Source organism: Panthera tigris, chromosome D3 (genome assembly GCF_018350195.1).
Source record: "Panthera tigris isolate Pti1 chromosome D3, P.tigris_Pti1_mat1.1, whole genome shotgun sequence".
In the NCBI taxonomy this organism is placed as follows: Eukaryota; Metazoa; Chordata; class Mammalia; order Carnivora; family Felidae; genus Panthera; species Panthera tigris.
This window is the reverse complement of record NC_056671.1, coordinates 20,373,418-20,397,111: the sequence shown is the minus strand read 5'-3', so window position 1 is coordinate 20,397,111 and position 23,694 is coordinate 20,373,418. Positions and strand designations below refer to the sequence as shown.

Sequence of the window (23,694 nt, the reverse complement as noted above, 5' to 3'; positions counted from 1 at the left end):
TTTTATGACTATTATTTTAAATTCATGTTCCGTGATATTGCTTAAATTGTTTTTGATCAATTCGTTAGCTGCCGCTCCTTCCTTGAGTTTCTTTTGAGGAGAATTCTTCCATTTTATCATTTTGGATAGTCTGTGGGGTGGCACAGAACTGTAGGGCACTTCCCCTGTACTGTCTGGAGTAACTTGTGTTGATGAGCGGGGCCGCAGTCACACCTGATGTCTGTTCCTAGTCAACCGCTGGCATCACAGTCAGACTGGTGTGTACCTTATCTTCCCCTCTGCCTGGGGAGGACTCGCTGTGGAGTGGTGTGGCCCCTGTCTGGGCTACTTGCACACTGCCAGGCTTGCGGTGCTGCTTGTATGGGATCTGGCGTATTAGCCAGGGTGGATCCGCAAGGTGCACCAGGGAGGGAGGGGCAGGCTCAGCTCAGTTTGCTGTCGGTGGTCCCCTGTGGGAAGGGCCCTGCAGCACCAGGAGGGAAGCAGGCAGACCCGTCCAAGGGATGGATCTACAGAAGCACAGCGTTGGGTGTTTGTGCGGTGCATGCAAGTTCAGTGATGGCAACTGGTTCCCTTTGGGAGTTCAGCTCGGGGATGGGAAAGGGAGATGGCACTGGAGGGCGCCCTTGTTCCCCGGGGAGCTGAGCTCTGTCTTCTGGAGCTCAACACCTCTCCCACCCGGTGTCCTTTTGCCCTCCAGCTCCCCGAGCAGGGCTGTTGACTTTTATAATTCCAGATGTCAAGTCCCGCTGGCTGTCCGAACTCATGGAATCCGGCCCCTCCGCTTTTGCAAGCCACACTTGGGGGCTCTGCCTTGCCTGGCGCGCTGCCCCGCCTCTGCCCCGGATCTCTCCCACCAGTCCGTGTAGTGCGCACCACCTCTCCACCCTTCCTACCCTCTTCCATGGACCACTTGTGTACACTTGACTCTGGAGAGTCCATTCTGCTAGTCTTCTGGTGGTTTTATGGGTTATTTAGCAGATTTGGGTGGAATCTAAGTGATCAGCAGGATAGGTGAGCCCAGCATCCTCCTACGCAGCCAACTTCTCCAAACAGCCTGCCTGTATATATAAAATTCTAAAGATTCTACCAAAAAACTGTCAGAACCAAGAAATAAATTCAGTAAACTCACAGGATACAAAATCAATGTACAGAACTCTGTTGCATTTCTATACACTGATAATGAAGCCGCAGAAAGAGAAATTAAGAAATCAATCCACCTGGCTCTGGTTCTCACTGTGGCTTAGCCTCTGGGTGCTCACAGGCCCTTGGGGAGCCCCAGGTCAGGCCCCACAGCTTTCGCTCCATCCCCTCCTGGGGTGAGATTTCCAGACAAGGGTCAGCTTCAGGGTTCAGGCTGGGGCTGGCCAGCCAGGGGGAGGGGGCTGGTTTGCATGAAGGGTCTCTCCCTCCCCTTGGGCTGCTGGAGGCAATAAGAGAGACTCTAGGAGCCTGGCTGAGGGACACTGAGGACACACTGCTGAGCAGGGGTCTCCACCAAGGCCTGGGCTCCTCTCCTGCTCGCACTGCTGGCTCACTGCACAGGTGGCTGGAGGCTGGGATCAGGGCTGGAGACGAGAGGACTGTGGAACCATGTATGGGCCCTGTCCACTGACCCCTCTCTCTCATCCCGTGTCTCTCTTCTGACTTGCAGGGTCCTGGGCCCAGTCAGTGGTGACTCAGCCATCTGCAGTGTCCTAGCCTGTGAATAAGACTGTTACCACCTCCTGCACCGGAAGCAGCAGCAATGTTGGGGCTGGAGGTGTGTCCTGGTACCAGCAGCTCCCAGGCAGTGTCCCCAACATTGTCATCTATGGTAGCAGTGCTCGGCCTGGGGGGTCCCGTCCAGACTCTCAGGCTCCAGGTCAGGGAACGTGGCCTCCCTGAACATCTCTAGGCTCAAGCCTGGGGATGAGGCTGATTATTACTGCTCAGTGTGGGACCACAGTCTCAAAGCTCACATTGCTCCAGGCCTGTGGGGAAGGGAGACCCAAACCTGCTGTCCCCGCAGCAATGGACTTCCTGTGAAGCTCACACCCCTTGGCCGACACAGCTGCTTCTTTCTTCGTTTCTTCTAAAAGTGGAGTCTTAGACAAGGCTAGGGAATTTCGTCTAGAAATAGTGTCCTTGTTCTCTCAAATTGTGCCCGGAAACCCAGCCCTACTCTGCAAAACATTGTCTCATTTTCTTCCGTTGGGCAGGATTTACTGCACACCTGGGGGCAGGCTGTCCTGGGAATTGAGTCCCCGTTGGGTCGGAAGCAGGCAGATTCCATATGTTCCTGATCAGGATAGACGACTGTACAGAGATCTGTCCCCGCACACCCTCTGGTGAACACCAAGTATGTGCCAGGCATGACCCTTGGGCTTAGGTTCGGCGTGAGTGCGCTAGGGACAATCTACGTCCTCATGTTGCTGAAAATGTCCTGAGAGAGAAAGAGGACAAAGAAGTATGAATAGCAACACATAAGATGTTTCTGGAGAGTGAACAAGGGTGAGGCAGTGAGGTGGACCTGGAACATTGGAGGGGTTGACAGGAAACCCCCGAATCTGATGTGCTGTGATGATGTCTCAGTGCTGCATAGAGGACACATCATTCCTCAGGGGCCAGGTCTATGGTCACCCTGTCCTCCACCTAATTGTAAACCATGAGGGGGGGGGGGGGTGTGTGGGGGTGGGGGGGGGGGGGGGGGGGGGGGGGGGGGGGGGGGGGCTGGGGGGGGGTGGGGGGGGGGGGGGGGGGGGGCGGAGGGGGAGGGGGGGGCGGGGGGGGGGGGGGGGGGAGGGGGGGGGGGGTGGGGGGGTGGGGGGGGGGGGGGGGGAGGGGGGGGGGGGTGGGGGGGGGGGAGCGGGGGGGGGTGGGTGGGGGGGGGGGAAAAAAAAAAAAAAATCAAACCTAAAAACTACCCTCCTACCTCCCTAATCCTATATGGGGGGGGGGGGGGGGGGGGGGGGGGGGGGGGGGGGGGGTGGGGGGGGGGGGGGTGAGGGTGGAGGGGGGGTGGTGGGGGGGGGGGGGGAGAGGGTCAGGATCTGGGGGGCTGCTGTAGGGAATGGAGGGGTGGGTGCGGTGAGAAGGTTGCAGCCCAGTGATGGGCCTGAGCTGAGGGATCTCCCTAGTAGTGAGGAGGGGCCGTGGAAGTGGCAGGAGTCAAGAGGGCTTTCCCTTCCCCCAGGCGCGATACTCACATTGCCTTTCACGTGCTTTGTCGCCTGTAACGGAGCCAGAAAGGGGTGCTGTGGGCATGTGTATGAAGCACACGGGTGAGCCCAGAGCTGTGGACCCAGCACCTGGCAGCCATCAGGAACAGCTCAGTAACGAGGGTCCAGACAACCACGGGCCTCTAACTGGGGTGCCAGTTTTGTCACAGAGGACAGGATGTTTTTGGGGTGCGAAGGTATGTGGGATAGAATGGAATAATCCATGTGGTTTTGGCCAGCAATCAGGGACAGCAGAGGCCCACCCCAGGGGCCCCTGGGTGGCTCCGTCAGTTAAATATCTGACTTCGGTTCAGGTCATGATCTCATGCCTACTGAGTTCAAGTCCCATGTCAGGCTCTCTGCTGACAACTCGGAGCCTCCAGCCTGCTTCCCATTCGGTCTCCCTCTCTCTCTGCCCTTCCCCCACTTGTGTTCCATCTGTCTCTCTCTCAAATATGTATAAACATTAAAAAAATTAAAAAAGAAAGACCGATGAAAGCGTCTTCCTCACTCTCTCAGGTAGGATGAATTCTCTTCCACTTCCTGCACAGCTCAAGGCCTATTTGTGCTCATGGAAAAGAATGAATGAGTATATGAATGAGAGTGATAAAAGTTTTCTGAGAACACAATATGGAAGAGTACATCTTCAATTTGGTAAAGAAAACTATAAAATGCCTTCCCTTCAGTGAACACACCCAGAGATGAAGCACTGAAAGCTTTCCCACCTCGGGTAGGGAGCAAGGCCACCATGTCCTATCTCAACACTGCTGTTCCACATAGGACTGGATGTGTCTGTCAGAACCATAAGGCAAGACAAACAATGAGAGGCATTCAGATGAAAAAGATCAAGAGACAATTGTCCCATTTCAGGTGAGAGAATGACCTACAGGAAAACTACAAAGGAACCTACAATTAGGTATGCAAATATATAAATTCAAAGAGTCATAAATAATTTTGGAAACATTTTAGAATAAAGATCAACATAGAAGATCATATATATGTATACATACTAGCAATAAACAGGTGAAAATAAAAAAAAAAAACCTTAAAACCACTCGATGAATGATTTAGGGGCATATTTCGCAAAACAAGTGTAGGCCACAGGTGCTGAAATCTGGACAATGCTGGTAAATGTAATAAAAGTGGATCTAAAACAAGGAAAGATAAGTTCCGTTCATGGATTAGAAGACTCATTATAGTAAATATGCCAGTTCTTCCCACATTGTATAAAAGTGTAATTCAGTTCCTGTCCTAGCAAGTCAGGGTGCTATGGATAGAGGATAGACACACTGGTCAGTGTAACAGAACATAAAACCCAGAAACGGACCCACTGAATGAAGGATAAATGATTTTTTTCTTTTACAAAGTAGAAGAAGCCTTTCTGAGGAGAAAGGATGGACTTTTGGACAAATGGCCACAGAACAATTGGATATCTTGAGAGAGAAATGAATCATACTTAAAACTCACTTTTTATATATTAAAAAATCACTAAAGGGATTATAGACATAACTGTAAAACATGAAGCTACAAACATTATAAAGGAGAAAATATTCAGGATGTAGGGTTTCTATAAATTTGTTTAAATAAGACCCTGTCAGGGTAACCCATGAAAAAACAAAAAAAGAAAAACAAAAAATGAAACTTGCTAAATAGGACTTCATCAGATATAAATTCATTGTTATTTCCTTTTGTTTTAATGTAGTAAGCCAAGGAAATTACCTAAAAATATGGAAGATTAACATAATACTCAATTTAATGGAAAGTAGCTGGAATCCATTGCTTTAACGCACAGGAGTTTTCAAATATTCACAAGATAGACATATTCTCAATTGTAGGCCAGAGGAGGGACATGAGGTCTGGAGTATCTTCTGCAAAGAACTGGCAACTTACCATTTAATTGAGGTAAATGCCTCCAAATCCTAAGGACTAGGGCTTCTTTGGAGACTGAAAAATGCTACATTGAACATGGGCAGCACTATAGGGTCACATTATCCAAGATTCAGCTCAATGATGTGTGAATAAACAGAAGTGAAGAAACCCACTGGGCTCTCAGGGCTGTGGGACACAGTGGGGTGTGTGCCCTTCAGCCAGGATGGGGCGCTGTGGGACTTCCCTGTCTCCCTACACTGGACCTCAGTGGGGACCATTCACTAAAAGGAACCTGGGACTGGGGACTGGGCCCTGTACTTCCTGAGGGAGACTCAGCAGCTGCGTCCCTTCTGGTGTGGCAGAGTCCCCACTTGAGCAAGGACATGTGTGTTGTCTCAACAGGTGCTTCCTTGCAGGGGTCTCCCCAGGGGTGAAGCCAACCTCCATCGTCCCCAGTATGCGATGTGAGGTGGCAAGAGTGACAGCTGACAAAGATGTTCAGTGTGGAACCCTGTAGGAATGCACACAACGAATGTAGGCTTCTACCCACAACCTGGACAAAAGGTCTCCCTGTGTCCTCAGTGCTGAGGGAGCTTCTGGGAAAGGAAAACTCTCAGACCAGAGAGGAAGCAGGGAAGGGGGAAGAAATCGGCCTCCTGCACAGAACTGGCCATGTGTCAATGTGGACCCGTCGCTCTGTGGCTCTGATCCTCATCTGTGTGGTTGTACAAGAGTCACCACGTCAGTCCTGCCCCGTCAATAATAGCCAAGGGCGCTGTGGACAGACTCACTATGCGGAGCCAGAGGAGAGCACAGAGTGTCCTCAGGGGATGGGAGGCCGCACAGAGGACACCTGGCCTGTCCCGAAGAAAGGCGATGGTGGACAGAGCAGTGGGAAGGCAGGAACTCTGATGAGATCTGCTCACCATGTCACATATGCTGTGTCTGGGCCTGGACACCAGGGGGTGGTCGTCACCTGCTTCTGAGGGTCGGCCATGATTAGAGCTGGGACCTGCACCTGGACAATGCCTGTGCCCTCTGCTCAGGACTCCAAACTGTGACCTCCCCTCTCCTGGCATGGCCCCAGAGACCACCTCCCCGTCCAACCCACCTGACATCCTCAGGCAGAGGGACTTGACCCAGGGTCAGAGAAGTGTCAGAGAGCTGCTGGTCTGATTTGCATGGATGGGCCCTCCCTCTCTCAGAGGATGAAAAGGGAAAGGAAGGGATTAGAAGAGATCTGCTCAGCTGTGGATCCACAGAAGGCAGGGTCGGTGATGACCTCCACCATGGCCTGGTTCCCTCTTCTCCTCACCCTTCTCATCCACTGCACAGGTAACTAGATGAGGGAACAGAGGAAGTGGTCCGGGGAGGACACGTGGACCTTGGATTCTCCTCTGGTGTCTAGATCCCAGCATCATGCTCTCTTTGTCTCTCCCCTTCCAGGTTCCTGGGCCCAGTCTGTGCTGACTCAGCCGCCCTCAGTGTCTGGGGCCCTGGGCCAGACGGTCACCATCTCCTGTGCTGGAAGTGCCAACAACATCGGTAGAATTGGTGTGAACTGGTACCAACAGCTTCCAGGAAAGGCCCCTAAACTCCTCATCTATGCTAATAACAGACGACCCTCAAGTGTTCCTGACAGATTTTCTGGCTCCAAGTCTGGCAACACAGGCTCCTTGACCATCACTGGGCTCCAGGCCAAGGACGAGGCTGATTATTACTGCCTGTCTGCTGACATTACTCAAGGTGCTGACACAGTGCTCCAGGCCTGTGGGGAAGTGAGACAAAAACCTGCTGTCCCCACAGCAATGGGACTTCCTGTGCAGGGCTGACTTTTTGGCCAAGTCATGTGCTTCCTTGTTTGTTTTGTACAAATTAGGGTCTGAGACCCTCCACAAGCAATAAGTCTACAAAGCCTTTCCACATTGTTTGCAATTCCTCCTTGAAGCCTGTCTTTGGGATCAATATACTGTGTGATTTTCTCAAACTGAGCACATTCCTGGGTGCCAAAGGCAGGCTGCCCTGAGGACAGGGTCCATGACAGGTCACAGCAGAAACAGGGACACAAATCCAGCTCTGTCTGAGTCAGGACACATCGGGAGTGTCCGCTATGTGTCCTGGTAACAAAAGCTCCCACTAATTGCCCCTAAATCCTCATCTATTATGATAGTTGGATCCATTGTGGATCCTGATTCCCTCTTTGGCTCCAGGTCTAGCAACTGTGCCTCCCAGATCTTCCCTGGGCTGAGGCCTGAGGGCTGAGGAGAAGGCTTCTGGTCCTTGCCCCTCCTGGGACAGCATCGTGGGCTCACACAGAGTCCCAGGCCCATGAGAACTGAAAGCAGAACCTCTTTCTCATCTGCTGGGAGGGCGAGGCCCCAGCAGCTGCTCAGGTTCAGCCTGTGACTTCTGCTTCTGATGCTCCTGCTGCTGCCACCATGGGCCCCGCTGCAGGCAGCAGCACCACCTGGGAGTGATGGCTCCTCCTTCCCTTCTGTCCCCAATGTCACTCACAGCAGCCCCTTCCTAGACAAAGGGTCTCAAAGGACACAGAAAGCTCATCTCGCCCATCACGTTGCGACACAAGTTCTCTAAGTTCATGGACTGCTGTCATAGGTCCAGTGTTCTCAGCTCCCACCTGACTTCTGAGGAAGCCAGGGTCTCCATCCTTGGCCATTTACCTATTTCTAGAAGTTTCCAGACCTATGTAATCCTCTTATTAGTCTTCAGTAGAAATAACTGTTCTTTTGGCTCTTTGGGATGATGTCTTCTCTCCCTGCAGCACCAGCCCCAGAGTATATATGACTAAATCACATTTTTTTTTGCCTTTTGTAATGAATCCCTGTCCATTCCCATCAATGCTGAGAACCAACCAGTGATTTTCTTATTCACTTGCATTGCCTACTACTTACAGAAAGATGTTGGATAACATGGCGTTTAGGTCACGTTAGCCTTTTCATCTTGTAGAAATGTCCTCCCCACCCCCATCTCATTTTATTTTCTGGGTGTGGGACTGAGTTCTCTGTGTGTGGGAGACTCTGTGTTATCACAGTATACATTTTCTGTCTGTGAATGTGGAACGAGGTTGTAGACAAATGAAACTATGATCTCTGAGGGTCGTTACTGTATTTTGTTTATTGTGTTAGTGTATTATTTATTTCTTCACTCGTCTATTTGCATCTAAATTGGTTAGCATATAGTCCAATAATAATTTCAGGAGTAGATTCCAGTGATTCATCCCCTATGTAAACACGCAGTGCTCATCCCAACAAGTGTCTTCCTTAATGCCTCTTACCCATTTAGCCCACGCCTCCCTCACAACCCCGCCAGCATACCTCAGTTTGTTCTCTATATGTAAGAGTCTCTTATGTTTTGTCTCCCTCTTTGTTTTTATATTATTTTTGCTACCCTTCCCTTATGTTCATCTGGTTTGTATCTTAAGTTGCTCATATGAGTGAAGTCATAGGATGTTTCACTTTCTCTGACTGGCTAATGTCACTTAGCATAATATCCTCCAGTTCCATCCCCGTAGTTGCAAATGGCAAGATTTCATTCTTTTGATTGCTGAGTACTTCTCCATTGTATATATATACCACATCTTCTTTTTCCATTCATCTGTTGATGAACATTTGGACTCTTTCCATACTTTGGCTATTGTTGACAGTGCTGCTAGAAACAGCCTGTTTCTGTGCCCCTTTGAAACAGCACACTTGTATCCCTTGGACAAATACCTAGTAGTGCAATTTCTGGGTTGTAGGGTAGTACTTTTTTTTTCTTTTTTCTCACTCACTTTTTAAAAAAATATAACTTATTGTCAAATTGGCTTGCATACAACACCCAGTGCTCATCCCAGCAAGTACCCTCCTCAATGCCCGTCATCCATGGGTAGTTCCATTTTTAGTTTTTTGAGGAACCTCCATACTGTTTTTGAGAGTGACTGCACCAGTTTGCATTCCCACCAGCAGTGCAAGAGAGATCCTTTTTCTCCGCATCCTTGCCAATATCTGTTTTTGCCTGAGTTGTTAATGTTAACCCTTCTGACTGGTGTGAGATGCTATCTCATTGTGGTTTCAATTTGTATTTCTTTGATGATGGGTGATGTAGAAACTTTTTTCATGTGTCTTTAACCATCGGGATGTCTTCTTTGGAAAAGTGTCTATTCATGTCTTTGCCCATTTCTTCACTGGAATATTTGTTTTGGGGGGAATGGTTTGGTGTTTGAGGGTATGTGGGGAAAGGCTGGCTAATCCTGTTTGTCCCCTGCCAGCAGGGACACCATTCAGGGCCTCCAGGGTTTCTGGCAGCAGTGTGCTCACTAGATGATGCTGACCTGCCAGGACCTGGGATTATCACCACCCAGACCACCTCTATCACTGTATTAGTTCATTAACACCTCCTCTGTGTGCTCCCACTTGTGAAAGCCCTGGGCATGGAATCTGGACAGACAGACAGAAAGGGTTCACTTGAGTGCAGCCAGTCCACCCCCATGGAAGTTTCTGTAGCCATAAATATACTATGGGGAGCTCAGTCTGCACAACAGAGCTGGGTATCTACCATGACCTGGGCTTCTCTACTACTCACCCTCCCCACTCTCTGCACAAGTGAAGGCAGGCCTTACCCAGGACAAGTGGGAGATCCCCCCACTCTGATCCAGGAGATCCGGGGTCACTGCCCCACACCTTGCACAGGGCTCTTCACCCAGTCAAGTGGGACAAGAACTCTCTCTGCTGCCCTTGTTCCACCCATCTTGTCTCTGTTACTTAGTTTCACCAGCACTAGTCAGAGTCAGCGACTAGTCCTCACTGAGGAGATCTCTGCCGTCACGGCTACAGCAACACAGGCCTACCTAAGGCTATGACGTCCATCTGGATATTCAAGAATGACCACTTGTCCTTTGCCATCAATGCTAAGTAATAACCATTGATTTTGGCTTTTTAATTACATTTTCTAGCTATTGAGGAATAATTTGAAAATAAAAGAAGTGAAGATCTCCTTTACCTGCTCTTGATCTTTGTGGAAATCGTCTCCTCACTACTGCAGGAACCCAGATGTGGGCGTCAGGACTACATCATCCGTGTGTGCGAGAGTGTGTGTTTTACCATATTATACATGTATCTGTTTGTATTTTTATGTGGGTTTTATTAGGATATGGTGTTAAATCTAGTGAAAGGCCCTTTTGAGACCAATTGGGGCAATATGGTCATATCTCATGATGTAATAATATGGTGTGTCATATAAAACTCTTTCTTATTATGTAACCCAATTTGTATCATTGGAATCAATCACACTTAATGATACTATCAATTTGTAAATATGGTATTGAGGTCTCCTTGTCAATATTTTGTACCCAATATTTCTATCAATATTTCATGATACTGTTCTATTCTTTTCCTTTTTGTGAAAGGTATTTTGAAAGTGTATTTTTGAGTTTTATAACATTTTTAAAAGAAGTAAGAAATATTCAATACCGTGTTATATTATGAAAAAATATGAAGCAAATAAATTGGAATCATCTAAATTCTGAAGTTTTGTTAGATGTCCCTTGTGAAAACGTCTGTACCTAATGTATTTCTGTGGAGTGCTTCAGTAATAACCTTTTCCATTTTTATATTGAAATTCGTCTATTCACTCAATGTATTTCTAGGACAGCCAGTTTTGTAACTTCTAAGAAATTATGTATTTAATCTATTCTTAATAAGGTTTACCACTTACAGGATGTTTTTCTTCATTTTTCCTTTTTCCATGTGAGATTAACCGGATACGCTGTGGGACAGCCCTGTGGTCCCTACACAGCTGGTCAGCGAGGACCAATCACTCAAAGGAGACCAGACCTGGAGGCTTTGTGGTGTCGCAGCAGGTGCTACCTCCCAGGGCTCCCTGGACAGGAGTTCCACCCCCATCCTCCGCAGTGTGTGGTGTGAACTGAGCTCCAGCACCAGGGCTCAGGGAGGGGCTGGGCAGTCACTGGATGGACCTCATTTGCATGCACAGCCCCTCCTGTGGCAGAGGGTGGAGGAGGAAAGGAGGCCTGGGGCGGCCCAGCCCAGTGTGGGGACCAGGGGTTGTGTCACCGTGGCCTGGATATTGCTGCTCCTCCTACTCTTCCTTCACTGCACAAGTAGGGACAGGCCTTATAGACTCAGGTGCTCCCCACATCACTCCTCCTCTGCTCAGAATCCTGAATTTTGGTTTCCATTTCTAGCCGCATTCCCAAAGGGTGTCTGTGTTGGCAGGTTCCCTGTCCCAGCCTGTGCTGACCCAGCCGCTCTCCCTGTCTGCATCTCCGGGAAAACTGCCAGACATCTGCACCTTGGGCAGTGGCTTCAGTGTTGGCAGCTATTACATACATTGGTTCCAGCAGAAGCCAGTGAGCCCTCCTCTGTATCTCTTATACTACTACTCAGACTCAAATAAACACCAATGCGGTCCCCAGCCGCTTCTCTGGGTCCAAAGATGCCTCGGCCAAGGCAGGGCTTCTGCTCCTCTCTGGGCCACAGCCTGAGGACAAGGCTGACTCTTCCTGTGCTACAGCTCATGGCAGTGGGAGAAGCTTTGGCTTCTCACAGTGACTCAGATATGGAGAAAGTGAGACAAAAACCCCTGGGTCCACAGACCTTGTGTCTGAGCTTCTGTTATTGGGAAGCTTCTGTGGAGGCTCCTGTAGGGGAGAGTCCTCTATGGTGACAGCTGTCCTTGAGGAGGAAGGACTGACACACAGATGATGCTCTTGCCTGAGACAGCACACGTGTCCCAGGAGCCCACGTGAATCAGGGAATGGAGCCCAACTGCACATGCCCCTGGGTCTGGAGAAAAGTAACAAGAACAACTATTTTACAACCAAAATCTCTGGCTCTCCCTCTAGTCATATCTCCTTTACTACTCGCAGAATACTTCACTTCACACACTCATGTTCATCAATTATACGTTTTGTATCTGTTTTCCTACATCTAGAAATTCTTTGGGACACACACACAATTGAGTGTCCTACAATTTAACTGAATTTAATGCTTAGTTTGTCTGTGGGGAGATAGTGTCAGATCCACAGGGGAAGGGCTCAGCACCAGGAGGCTGCTCCCTATTTTGATGCCAACAACAACTAGTAGATGGCCTGCACCCTCTGTCCAACGTGGCTACACGTTGAAGGTTTCCACGACTCCCTCCTCGAGTTCCATTAATTTGCCAGATCAACTCACAGAACCGAGGGAGACACTGACTCCTTTTGTCAGCTCATTAATGATATGATGATGGGGGTCACATAAACAAATAATGAAGAGACACCTAGTGTTAGGTCTGGGAGCGTCTCAAGCACCAGAGCTTCAGTCCCTGTGGAGTTGAGGTGCATCTGTTCTGAGAGTGGATGTGTTAGCCAAACTGGAAGCTCTTCAAACCCTGTACTTTGGCATTTTTATTGAGGATTCGGGTAGACATGATTGGACATTAACTGCACTGTCAGTCTTCCCTCCCTGTCTCAAGTATGAGGGGGTGAATATTCGCAACCTCTGATCAAGGCTTGGTCTTTCTGGGCACCAGCCCTATCCAGGAGCCATCCAGAAGCCCACCCAGAGTCATGTCATTACAATTAAGAAGCTTCTAGTGCTCTTGTCACTTAGGAAACGACAAGAATTTCAGAAACTCTGTGTCAGGATCCAGGGTGCAGAGACTCGTATATAGTTCCTAAGATCACACAGTAGTATTGTCTCAACTGGACAAGGTGAACTAGATAGTCATGTTCATCCACAAATCTCAGGCCAGAAACTGTGACTCTTGTGTTACTGACGACACATCCATACTCGATATGTTAATAAGCACCTTGGTCATAGACACAATTTTCTCTTTCACCCATCTGACAAAAAGTGAGTCACAACTTCTTCAGACTCACCTCACCCCTCCCCCTCCCGACACAGGCTCCTCTTCTCCCCTCTGCTCCTGCCTCCCTCAGGCCTTCAGTCTCTCCCTATGGTGCTTCAGGTCTGAACCCCAGCTCTATGTTAGGATTTCAGAGAGAAGTAAAATTTTACAGTAATTTCCACTCTCTAGGGTTCATCTCTAGTGATGAGAAGTCGCAGAAAATGGACTGGCAGGAAATCCACTCAACATCTGATTCTTGCTCTCATCTCTGCTTGTAGTTTTCATGCCCACCAGCCTCAGTAAATCTCTGTAATATGACAACAATATTATTCTGTTTGTGACAAATGAAGGTTCATTCAGCCTTTGAGTATTTGCCCACAAAAGCCATTAGTACAACGAATTTTCCCCCTTCAAACTTACTGAGGTTCCACCAAAGGTAACTGTTGACATAGCCAACAAAGGAAGGATGGGCTACATAGTTCCAGACATGACAACTTTTCCTGTTGTTGAGAATATTTGTTTCCGAGGCCATCAGGAGACTAACGCAGCCACACAATTTTGTTCCAATCATTGAGGTCTCATGTATTAGCCTTTTTCCAAAATAAAAAAGGCACTCTTTCATGGTCACCGCCAAGGAGGCATCCAGGGACCTTGGAGGCATAGTGGGGGGTGGCTGTGCTGTGAAGGGCAGAAGGAAGGGACTGTGTTGTCACCCCTGTCTTGTGCTTCCTGAGACCAGAACCCACACATGTGGGATATGTATCTGTTGGGTAAAAATGGACTGAAGACCCATCCCCAAGATCCATATTTATGATTCAATGGAATTCCTATCAGAACTAATCTGCACCAAATTCCTCTTCCTTGTGTACATTCCATCCTTGTGCAAGGGAAGTGATCTTCAAGACACTAGCCTTCTTTAGCGCCAAGCTCCAGAACACAGGAGGCTTTTTAAAGAGCCAACCCCAGCGATGGATTTGCATGGAGAACAACACTCAGGAAGTGGAGAGAGGACATTAGAGGGACAGGGGTACACTTGTCTACATAGTTGGCCTCTGAAGGAAAGACTTCCTGAGGATACATGAAGCATTTTCTCTCTCTCTCTTCTCTCTCTCTCTTTCTCTGTCTGTCTTACACACACACAGACACACACGCAGATACACACACACACACACACACACACACACACACACACACACATCTCTCCTCTGAGTGTATAGTGTCCTAGAGTTTTCAGTTTCCCAGCTTCTCTTTCTCTCCAGAAATCATAGTCAACATGTACTCAAACAGTACCACCAGGGTCAGAATCCCAGGAGGCAGAATCCCCATCATCAGAAACACCAGCAACATCCAGTGTGACTGGGGTCCTGTCACAAGGGCAACAAGCCCATTATCTGAACACCTGCTCTCCTGGGACAAGATTGATGCTCGGGAATCCCAAGGAGACTCTCTGTCCCATGGGTAGCTCAGTCCCCGACAATCTCTGGGATCCAGCCAGCCCCCAAAGCTGATCAGTTCATTGATTCTGGGACAACATCTTCATTGATGCTCCCACGGAGCTCAAGGTACATGAGGACATGCGGGGGTCTCTGCTTCAGTCTTCCCAGCGACACCTGCACCAATCTGGATCTCTCCTGAAAATTCTTCTGTCCCACCCAAGGGCCACAGTGACAGTGACCTCACGGAGACAGTTTCCCTTATCGCCATCTCTCCACCAGTCACATATGGAATCTTTGATAGAGAGTTTTCAGCCCAGTTGGCCTCAGATAATAGAAATCCATTCCTCTACTCATGGATGTGTGAATGAGCTTTTTTCTATCCTGAATATACTGGACACAAAGAACAGAGGTAGAGCTGTGTTCACCCCAGAGACAAGTCTGACTCCAAATCACTCTTTCCTGGAAGCTCCCTCAGTGCTTGGTAATTGCATCACAGAGATGGTTCTGGAGTTCATAGAAATAGGTCCCTCATGGGATTTCACTGGACATCATGTCTCTCCTACCGGTAGAAAAATTCCACCATGCTATACTAATGACAAAGAAAACATGATTTTTGAAAAACTTTATCGACTCCTATTCAACCTGCAAGAGAAAGCATCCCTTCTACATTGTTTCCACAATTTCTATCTGTTTTTCTCTGTAGTAAATACAGATCTGTGAAAAGTATCCTAGTGATTGTATCTGCATTTTCATAAGAACATTGTCATTGAGTTTCAGTCAATGTCACTGAGAGAAATTTTTTATACACAAGCATACGCCCATTTAGTTTTTAAAATTATTTTATTGTATTTTTTTAATATGAAATTTACTGTCATGTTGGTTTCCATACAACACCCAGCGCTCATCCCAGCAGGTGCCCTTCTCAATGCCCATCACCCACCCCCCCTTCCTCCCACCGCCCCATCAACCCTCAGTTTATTCTCAGTTTTTCAGAGTCTCTTATGGTTTGGCTCTCTCCCTCGAGTTCTCTCCCTCAAACTTTTTTTTTTCCTTCTCCTCCCTCATGGTCTTCTGTTAAGTGTCTCAGGATCCACATGTGAGTGAAAACATACGATATCTGTCTTTCTCTGACTGACCTATTTCACTTTGCCTAATATCCTCCAGTTCCATCCACATTGCTGCAAATGGCCAGATTTCATTCTTTCTCATTGCCAAGTAGTATTCCATTGTATACATAAACCACATCTTCTTTATCCATTCACTACTTGGTGGATATTTAGGCTCTTTCCATAATTTGGCCATTGTTGAAAGTGCTGCTATAAACATAGGGGCACAAGTGCCCCTATGCATCAGCACTCCTGTATCCCTTGGGTAAATTCCTAGTAGTGCTATTGCAGGGTCATAGGTAGATCTATTTTTAATTTTTTGAGGAACCTCCACACTGTTTTCCAGAGTGGCTGCACCAGTTTGCAACCCTCAGTGCAAGACAGTTCCCATGTCTCCACATCCTCTCCAGCATCTATAGTCTCCTGATTGGTTCATTTCAGCCACTCTGACTGGCATGAGGTGATATCTCAGTGTGGTTTTGATTTGTATTTTCCTGATGAGGAGTGATGTTAAGCATCTTTCCATGTGCCTGTCGGCCTTGTGGATGTCTTCGTTAGAGAAGTGTCTGTTCATGGTTTCTGCTCATTTCTAAAGTGCACACTTGGCTAAGTGGTGACTAACACATAAACCGTGTCACTGGAACCCTGTCAGAGCACCTGCTGCGGTCACTCCTTCCCTCTTGGAACTTCCTGCAGGTTTGCCCTTGGGCTCTGTGTTCAGTGCCACACTAGGACCCCTGCATATTTGTATCTGTGTGCTGGGGGTACAGATCCTGGGAGGAAATCACTAACCACAGTGTGTGGAGAACTGTCGTTTCAAATAAGCAGACATAGTGACAGATGGCAAAGATTTTTAGTGGACAGTGCCCTTAGGAATACACACAGTTGTTCCTTCCCACAGCACTGAGGACAGAAGGAGAGCTTCTGTTCAGGCTGTGAGATCCTCAGAGCAGGAGAGCCCTGGAAACCAGGGAGGAAGCACATAATAGGAAAGAACACAGAATCCTACACAGAAGGGGCCACGTGTCCTTTGGTACTCACCACAGCTCCGGACATGATTCTGATCTAAGTGGCGTTTTTGTAGAAATACCACCTCAGTCCTGACCCATGAAACATACAGGGAAACATGGCCTGGCTTTTCCGGAGGAGTCTGAGAAGAGCAGAAAGTCTGCTTTGAGGATATGGGAGGCTACCCAGAAGATACCTGGCTGGCCCTAGGAAAGGGGCAGTGGACAAAGCAATGGGGGACAGGAGCTCCTTTTATGGGCTCTGGTTACCATTTTGCACAATGATGTTTCTGAGTCTGGACACAAGGGGGCTCACAGGGCCCATTTCTGAGGGTTCAGGGGTGATGAGACCTGAGACCTGCCACCTGCACTGCCTGTGCCCTCTGCTGAGACTCATAACTGTGACTTCTGCACAGTCTGGCCCCACACAGCCATTCCTCTGCCCACCCCCTGACATCCACAGGCAGAGGCACCTGACTCGGGTCCAGTGAGGGCTCAGAGAGCTGGGGTATCATTTGCATGGACAGGCCCGCCCTCTCTCAGTGGATGAAAAAGGAACAGATTAAGGGAGGTCTGCTCAGCTGCGGGGCACAGAAGACAGGATCGGTGATGGTCTCCACCATGGCTTGGTCTTCGGGTCCTTCTCACCCTCCTCGCTCACTGCACAGGTGATTGGATGTGGGGACAGGGGAAGGGGCTCTGGGAGGACACGTGGGCCCTGCTTCCACCCTCTTGTGTCCAGACCCCTGCTTCACCCTGTCTGTGTCTCTCCATTTTCCAGGGTCCTGGGCCCAGTCTGTACTGACTCAGCCACCCTCGGTGTCAGGCTCCTTGGGCCAGAGGGTCACCATCTCTTGCACTGGAAGCAGTTCCAACATCGGTAGCAATTATGTCAGCTGGTACCAACAACTCCCAGGCACAACCCCCAAAACCATAATCTATTGGGATAATAGCAGACCCTCGGGGGTCCCTGAACGATTCTCTGGCTCCAAGTCTGGCAGCACAGGCACCCTGACCATCACTGGGCTCCAGGCTGAGGACGAGGCTGATTATTACTGCTCAGCATGGGATGGTGGTCTGAAAGCTCACACAGAGCTCCAGGCCCGTGGGGAAGTGAGACAAAAACCTGCTGTCCCCACACTGATGCGCTTTCCTTTGCAGCCCCCACCTTCTGCCAACACAGCTGCTTCCCTAAAACGGAGGTCTGAAACCCAAACCAGTGAACTTTCTCTTGAGTATGTGTCCTTGTCCTCTCAATTCAGACACCAAACCCTGTGTCTGTAGGAGCACATTTTCTGTTTTATGCAAACTGAGCAGAAATTCCTGGATGCTGGGACCTGTTGCCCTGGGGACAGAGTCCTTGAGGATTGTGCCTGCCTGCTGGGGCTGCCATAACATCATACCACCCACTGGGTGAGAAAAATCAAAAGATATTTATTTTCTCACAGTTTTGGAGGCTAAATGTCCAAGTTCAAGGTGGTGGCAAGTTTGATGTCTCCTGAGGTCTCTCTCCTTGTCTTGCAAGTGGTTACATTCGTCCTGGGTCCTCACGTGGCATTTCCACGTGTGCTCACCCATGCTGTGTCTACCTCTTCTGTAAAGTCTATGAAGTCACAGTGTGGGTTTCCATATAGGAATCTACAGGGATACAGTTCAGTCCATATCAAAGCACCAGGACAGAACAGCGACACAGAGCATAGCTGTGCCTGACTGAGGATAGTCAACCGTCCACATGGTCTACATGCGTGGCATTGAGAGAATCCTCACTACATGACCTATGTGGGCTTGGGGCTCAGATCACAGTACAGAAATGACAGGGAGGGTCCCCATGCTCAGAGAGCTGACACCGTCTTGGGCAAGAAAGAGGACACATAAGCCAAATGTATTGTGTCTCACACTGACTTCCCACATGGGGAAAATGTGTCTGCAGTCCCAGGTAATGTCCACAGAACAAAACGTCTGGATGACAGAGACTGGCCCTTGCGGACCCACTGGTAAGAAACCCCAGATTTGAGGATGACTGGATAAAACCACCCCACCCTCTGCCCTGACACCATCATGGCAACCGGGGAAGGGACACCTATTGCTTTGGGTAACACAGTGACTGTCTGGTGGGACCTGGACTCACTGACTAACCGTGTAGTTGGGAGAGTTGGGGTACAGGCAGAAGAAAATGATGGAAGCTTCGCCAAAGAAGTCCCAGCCACCTGTATCATCTTCCCTCCATCCTCCGTGTTGTTCAGGTCGTCACACGGACTATGGACAATCTGCACAGGGGACACAGGCCAGGGTCTTTATGTCTCATAAAACTACAGCTCAGTCCCCAGACCACTCAGATGCCCCTGCATCAGATCAACTGCAGCCCAACACACCCTCAGAAGCTGAGGTTCTGGCCTGAAATGCAAACAGTCCCATGAGAAGTAGAAAGCAGAAAACATATTCCTACTCTGATGGCCTCTTATTCCCAGAGGTTGCTAGAAGGTACAAAGTTTTCCAGAAACCTTAATGGTGACCATTTCCAGACCGCCATGCACCTGAGACCTTTTCTTTTGCTCTCACTCTGTCAGGAGAGGAACAGACTCAGGCGCCAGTACAGGAACAACTCCTTTTTTTCCACACACTCCATATGGGACTACTCCTGCTCTCAGGCTCCCTCAGTCACCTCTGTGTCATTGCTGAGTGTCCCCACTTCCCAGGGTCCTGGTCACAGGGAGTCAGATCACAGTCTGCCTGATTCCAATGCCACTGTGACTCTGCCTCTGAAAGACACAAAGCTTACTATTAAGAGTCAGAAGGGGCGCCTGGGTGGCTCAGTTGGTTAAGCGTCCAACTCTTGGTTTTGGCTCAGGTTATGATCTCATGGTTCCTGGGTCCAAGTCCCACGTCAAGCTCTATGCTGACAGCATGGAGCCTGCCTGGGATTCTGTCTCCCTCTCTCTCTGCCCCTCCCCTGCTCTCTCTCTCTCTCTCTCAAAAATAAATAAATGCACATTAAAAAAAGTTTAAAAAAAAAGTCAGAAATGAACTCTCCTGTTTTTCCCACACTTGGAACACTCTTTGCCAGTGTCCCTCCTGAATGTTCTTTCTCTATTCATTAATGTCATGTTATATCTCCAGGTCTAGGGTCATTTCTTTTCCCAAATTCCACTCTTCCCTTTTTCCTTCCTCCCCTTCCACTAATTAGTTCATGAACCTATATCGCCATCTCCTGTCTGTTGCCACAGTAATGTGGGGTGCATTGCAGGAAAAACACAGGGTCATTAAAGAAGAGTTTACTTCCTAGGAATCACTCTAGGATGTAAGAGAAGTCATTCATTTTTTAAAGAATTAGTTAATGTTTATTTATTTTTTGAGAGAGAGACAGAGAGAGAGGGAGAGCATGAACAGGGGAGGGGCAGACACAGAGGGAGACACAGAATCTGAAGCCGGTTCCAGGCTCTGAGCTGTCAGCACAGAACCTGAAGCGGGGCTCAAAGTCATGAACAGTGAGTGTGACCTGAGGGAAAGTCGGATAGTTAACCTACTGAGCCAGGCAGACCCCAGGAAAAGTCATTCTGCCCTTAAATATTTCAGCTTCAAATGACTTTTTTTTACATGTCAAATATTATTTTATGTATTTTTTTATTTTTTTAAATATGAAACTTATGGTCAAATTGGTTTCCATGCAACATCCAGTGCCCATCACAACAGGTGCCCTCCTCAATACTCATCACCCACCCTCTCCTCCCTCTCACCCCATCAACCCTCAGTTTGTTCTCAATTTTTAAGAGTCTCTTATGTTTTGGCTCCCTCCCTCTCTAACCTCTTTTTTTTTTTTCTTCCCCTCCCGCATGGTCTTCTGTTAAGTTTCTCAGGATCCACCTAAGAATAAAAACGTATGGTATCTGTCTTTGTCTGCGTGACTTATTTCACTTAGCATAACACTCTCCAGTTCCATCCACAGTGCTACAAAAGGCCGTAATTCATTCTTTCTCATTGCCACAACATATTCCATTGTGTATATAAACCACAATTTCTTTATCCATCCATCAGTTGATGGACATTTAGGCTCTTTCCATGATTTGGCTGTTGTTGAACGTGCTGCTATAAACATTGGGGTACAGGTGCCCCTAAGCATCCGCACTCTTGTATCCCTTGGGTAAATTCCTAGCAGTGTTATTGCAGGGTCATAGGGTCGATCTATTTTTAATTTTTTGAGGAACCTCCACACTCTTTTCCAGAGTGGCTGCACCAGTTTGCATTCCCACCAACAGTGCAAGAGGGTTCCTGTTTCTCCACATCCTCTCCAGCATCTATAGTCTCCTGATTGGTTCATTTTAGCCACCCTGACTGGCGTGAGGTGGTATGTGAGTGTGGTTTTGATTTGCATTTCCCTGATGAGGAGCGACGTTGAGCATCTTTCCATGTGCCTGTTGGCCATCTGGATGTCTTCGTTAGAGAAGTGTCTATTCATGTTTTCTGCCCATTTCTTCACTGGGTTATTTGTTTTTCGGGTGTGGAGTTTGGTGAGCTTTTTATAGATTTTGGATACTAGCCCTTTGTTCAATATGTCATTTGCAAATATCTTTTCCCATTCCATTGGTTGCCTTTTAGTTTTGTTGACTGTTTCCTTTTCTGTGAAGAAGTTTTTTATCTTGATGCGGTCCCAATAGTTCACTTTTGCCTTTAATTCCCTTGCCTTGGGGATGTGTCAAGTAAGAAATTGCTGCAGCTGAGGTCAGAGAGGTTTTATCCTGCTTTTTCCTCTAGGGTTTTGGTGGTTTCCTGTCTCACATTCAGGTCCTTTATCCATTTTGAGTTTGTTTTTGTGAATGGTGTAAGAAAGTGGTTTAGTTTCCTCCTTCTGCACGTTGCTGTCCAGTTGTCCCAGCATTTGTAAAGAGACTGTCTTTTTCTCCACTGGATATTCTTTCTTGCTTTGTTAAAGATCAGTTGGCCATACTTTTGTGGATATGATTCTGGGGTTTCTATTCTATTCCATTGGTCTAAGTGTCTGTTTTTGTGCCAAAACCGTGCTGTCTGCATGATTACAGCTTTGTAGTAGAGGCTAAAGTCTGGGATTGTGATGCCTCCCGCTTTGGTCTTCTTCTTCACAATTACTTTGGCTACTCAGGGCCTTTTGTGGTTCCATACACATTTTAGGATTGCTTGTTCTAGCTTTGAGAAGCATGCTGGTGCAATTGTGATTGGGATTGCATTCAATGTGTAGATAGCTTTGCGTAGTATTGACATTTTAAAATATGTATTCTTCTGGGCCCTGAGCACGGAATGTTTTTCCATTTCTTTATATCTTCTTCAATTTCCTTCATAAGCTTTCTATAGTTTTCAGCACACAGATCTTTTACATCTTTGGTTAGGTTTATCCCTAGGTATTTTATGCTTCTTGGTGCAATTGTGAATGGGATCAGTTTCTTTCTTTGTCTTTCTGTTGCCTCATTATTAGTGTCTAACAATGCAACTGATTTCTGTACATTGATTTTGTATCCTGCGAGTTTCCTGAATTCATGTATCAGTTCTAGCAGACTTTTGGTGGAGTCTATCGGGTTTTGCATGTATAATATCATGTCATCTGCAAAAAGTGAAAGCTTGACTTCGTCTTTGCCAGTTTTGATGCCTTTGATTTTCTTTTGTTGTGTGATTGCTGATGCTAGCACTTCCAACACTATGTTAAACAACAGCAGTGAGAGTGGACATCTCTGTCGTGTTTCTGATCTCAGGGAGAAAGCTCTCAGTTTTTCCCCATTGAGGATGATATTAGCTGTGGGCTTTTCATAAATGGCTTTTATGATGTTTAAGTACGTTCCTTCTATCCGACATTCTCCAGGGTTTTTGTTAGGAAAGGATGCTGAATTTTGTCAAATGCTTTTTCTGCATCGATTGACAGGATCATATGGTTCTTATCTTGTCTTTTATTAATGTGATGTATCCCATTGATTGATTTGTGAATGTTGAACCAGCCCTGCAAGGCAGGAATGAATTCCACTTGATCATAGTGTATAATTCTTTTTATTGCTTTCGAATTCAATTTGCTAGTATCTTGTTGAGAATTTCTGCATCCATATTCATCAGGGATATTGGCCTGTAGTTCTCTTTTTTTGCTGTGTCTCTGTCTGGTTTAGGAATCCAAGTAATGCTGGCTTCATAGAATGAGTCTGGAAGTTTTCCTTCCCTTTCTATTTTTTGGAATAGCTTGAGAAGGATAGGTGGTATATCTGCTTTAAATGTCTGGTAGAATTCCCCTGGGAAGCCATCTGCTCCTGGACTCTTATTTGTTGGGAGATTTTTGATAAGTGATTCAATTTCTTCGCTGGTTATGGGTCTGTTCAATGTTCTATTTCTTCCCGTTTGAGTTTTGGAAGTGTGTGGGTGCTTAGGAATTTGTCCATTTCTTCCAGGTTGCCCAGTTTGTTGCCATATAATTATTCATAGTATTCCCTGATAATTGCTTGCATTTCTGAGGGATTGGTTGTCATAATTCCATTTTCATTTATGATTGTATCTATTTGGGTCATCTCCCTTTTCTTTTTGAGAACCCTGGCTAGAGGCTTATCAATTTTGTTTATTTCTTCAAAAAAACCCAACTCTTGGTTTCATTGATCTGCTCTACAGTTCTTTTAGATTCTGTATGGTTTATTTCTGTTCTGATTTTTATTATTTCTCTTCTTCTGCTGGGTTTGGGGTGTCTTTGCTGTTCTGCTTCTATTTCCCTTAGGTGTGCTGTTAGATTTTGTATTTGGGATTTTTCTTGTTTCTGGAGATAGGCCTGGATTGCAATGTATTTTCCTCTCAGGACTGCCTTTGCTGCATCCCAAAGCGTTTGGATTGTTGTATTTTCATTTTCATTTGCTTCCATATATTTTTAAATTTCTTCTCTAATTGTCTGGTTGACCCACTCATTCTTTAGTAGGGTGATCTTTAACCTCCATGCTTTTGGATGTTTTCCAAACTTTTTCCTGTGGTGGATTTCAAGCTTCATAGCCTTATGGTCTGAAAGTATGCATGGTATGATCTGAATTCTTTTATACTTATGGAGGGCCATTTTGTGACCCAGTATGTGATCTATCTTGGAGAATGATCCATGTGCACTTGAGTAGAAAGTATATTCTGTTGCTTTGGGATGCAGAGTTCTAAATATGTCTGTCAAGTGCATCTGATCCAATGTGTCATTCAGCGCCCTTGTTTCTTTATTGATCCTGTGTCTAGATGATCTATCCATTGTTGTAAGGGG

General features: G+C 47.3%; 1 protein-coding gene and 1 gene segment (V, D, J or C); both read left to right on the top strand.

The window, feature by feature from the left end:
• The window catches only part of LOC122232563, a 1,057,381-nt gene that overhangs the window by 350,992 nt on the left and 682,695 nt on the right, over positions 1 to 23,694 (top strand).
• The window catches only part of LOC102968706 (immunoglobulin lambda-1 light chain), a 718,086-nt gene continuing 700,704 nt past the window's right edge, over positions 6,313 to 23,694 (top strand). Inside the window, exons 1-2 of the mRNA XM_042962213.1 lie at positions 6,313 to 6,404; positions 17,248 to 17,551. Of these exons, the coding sequence (XP_042818147.1) occupies positions 6,347 to 6,404; positions 17,248 to 17,551 (362 nt within the window). The 5' untranslated portion in view covers positions 6,313 to 6,346. The remainder of the gene's footprint in view (positions 6,405 to 17,247; positions 17,552 to 23,694) is intronic.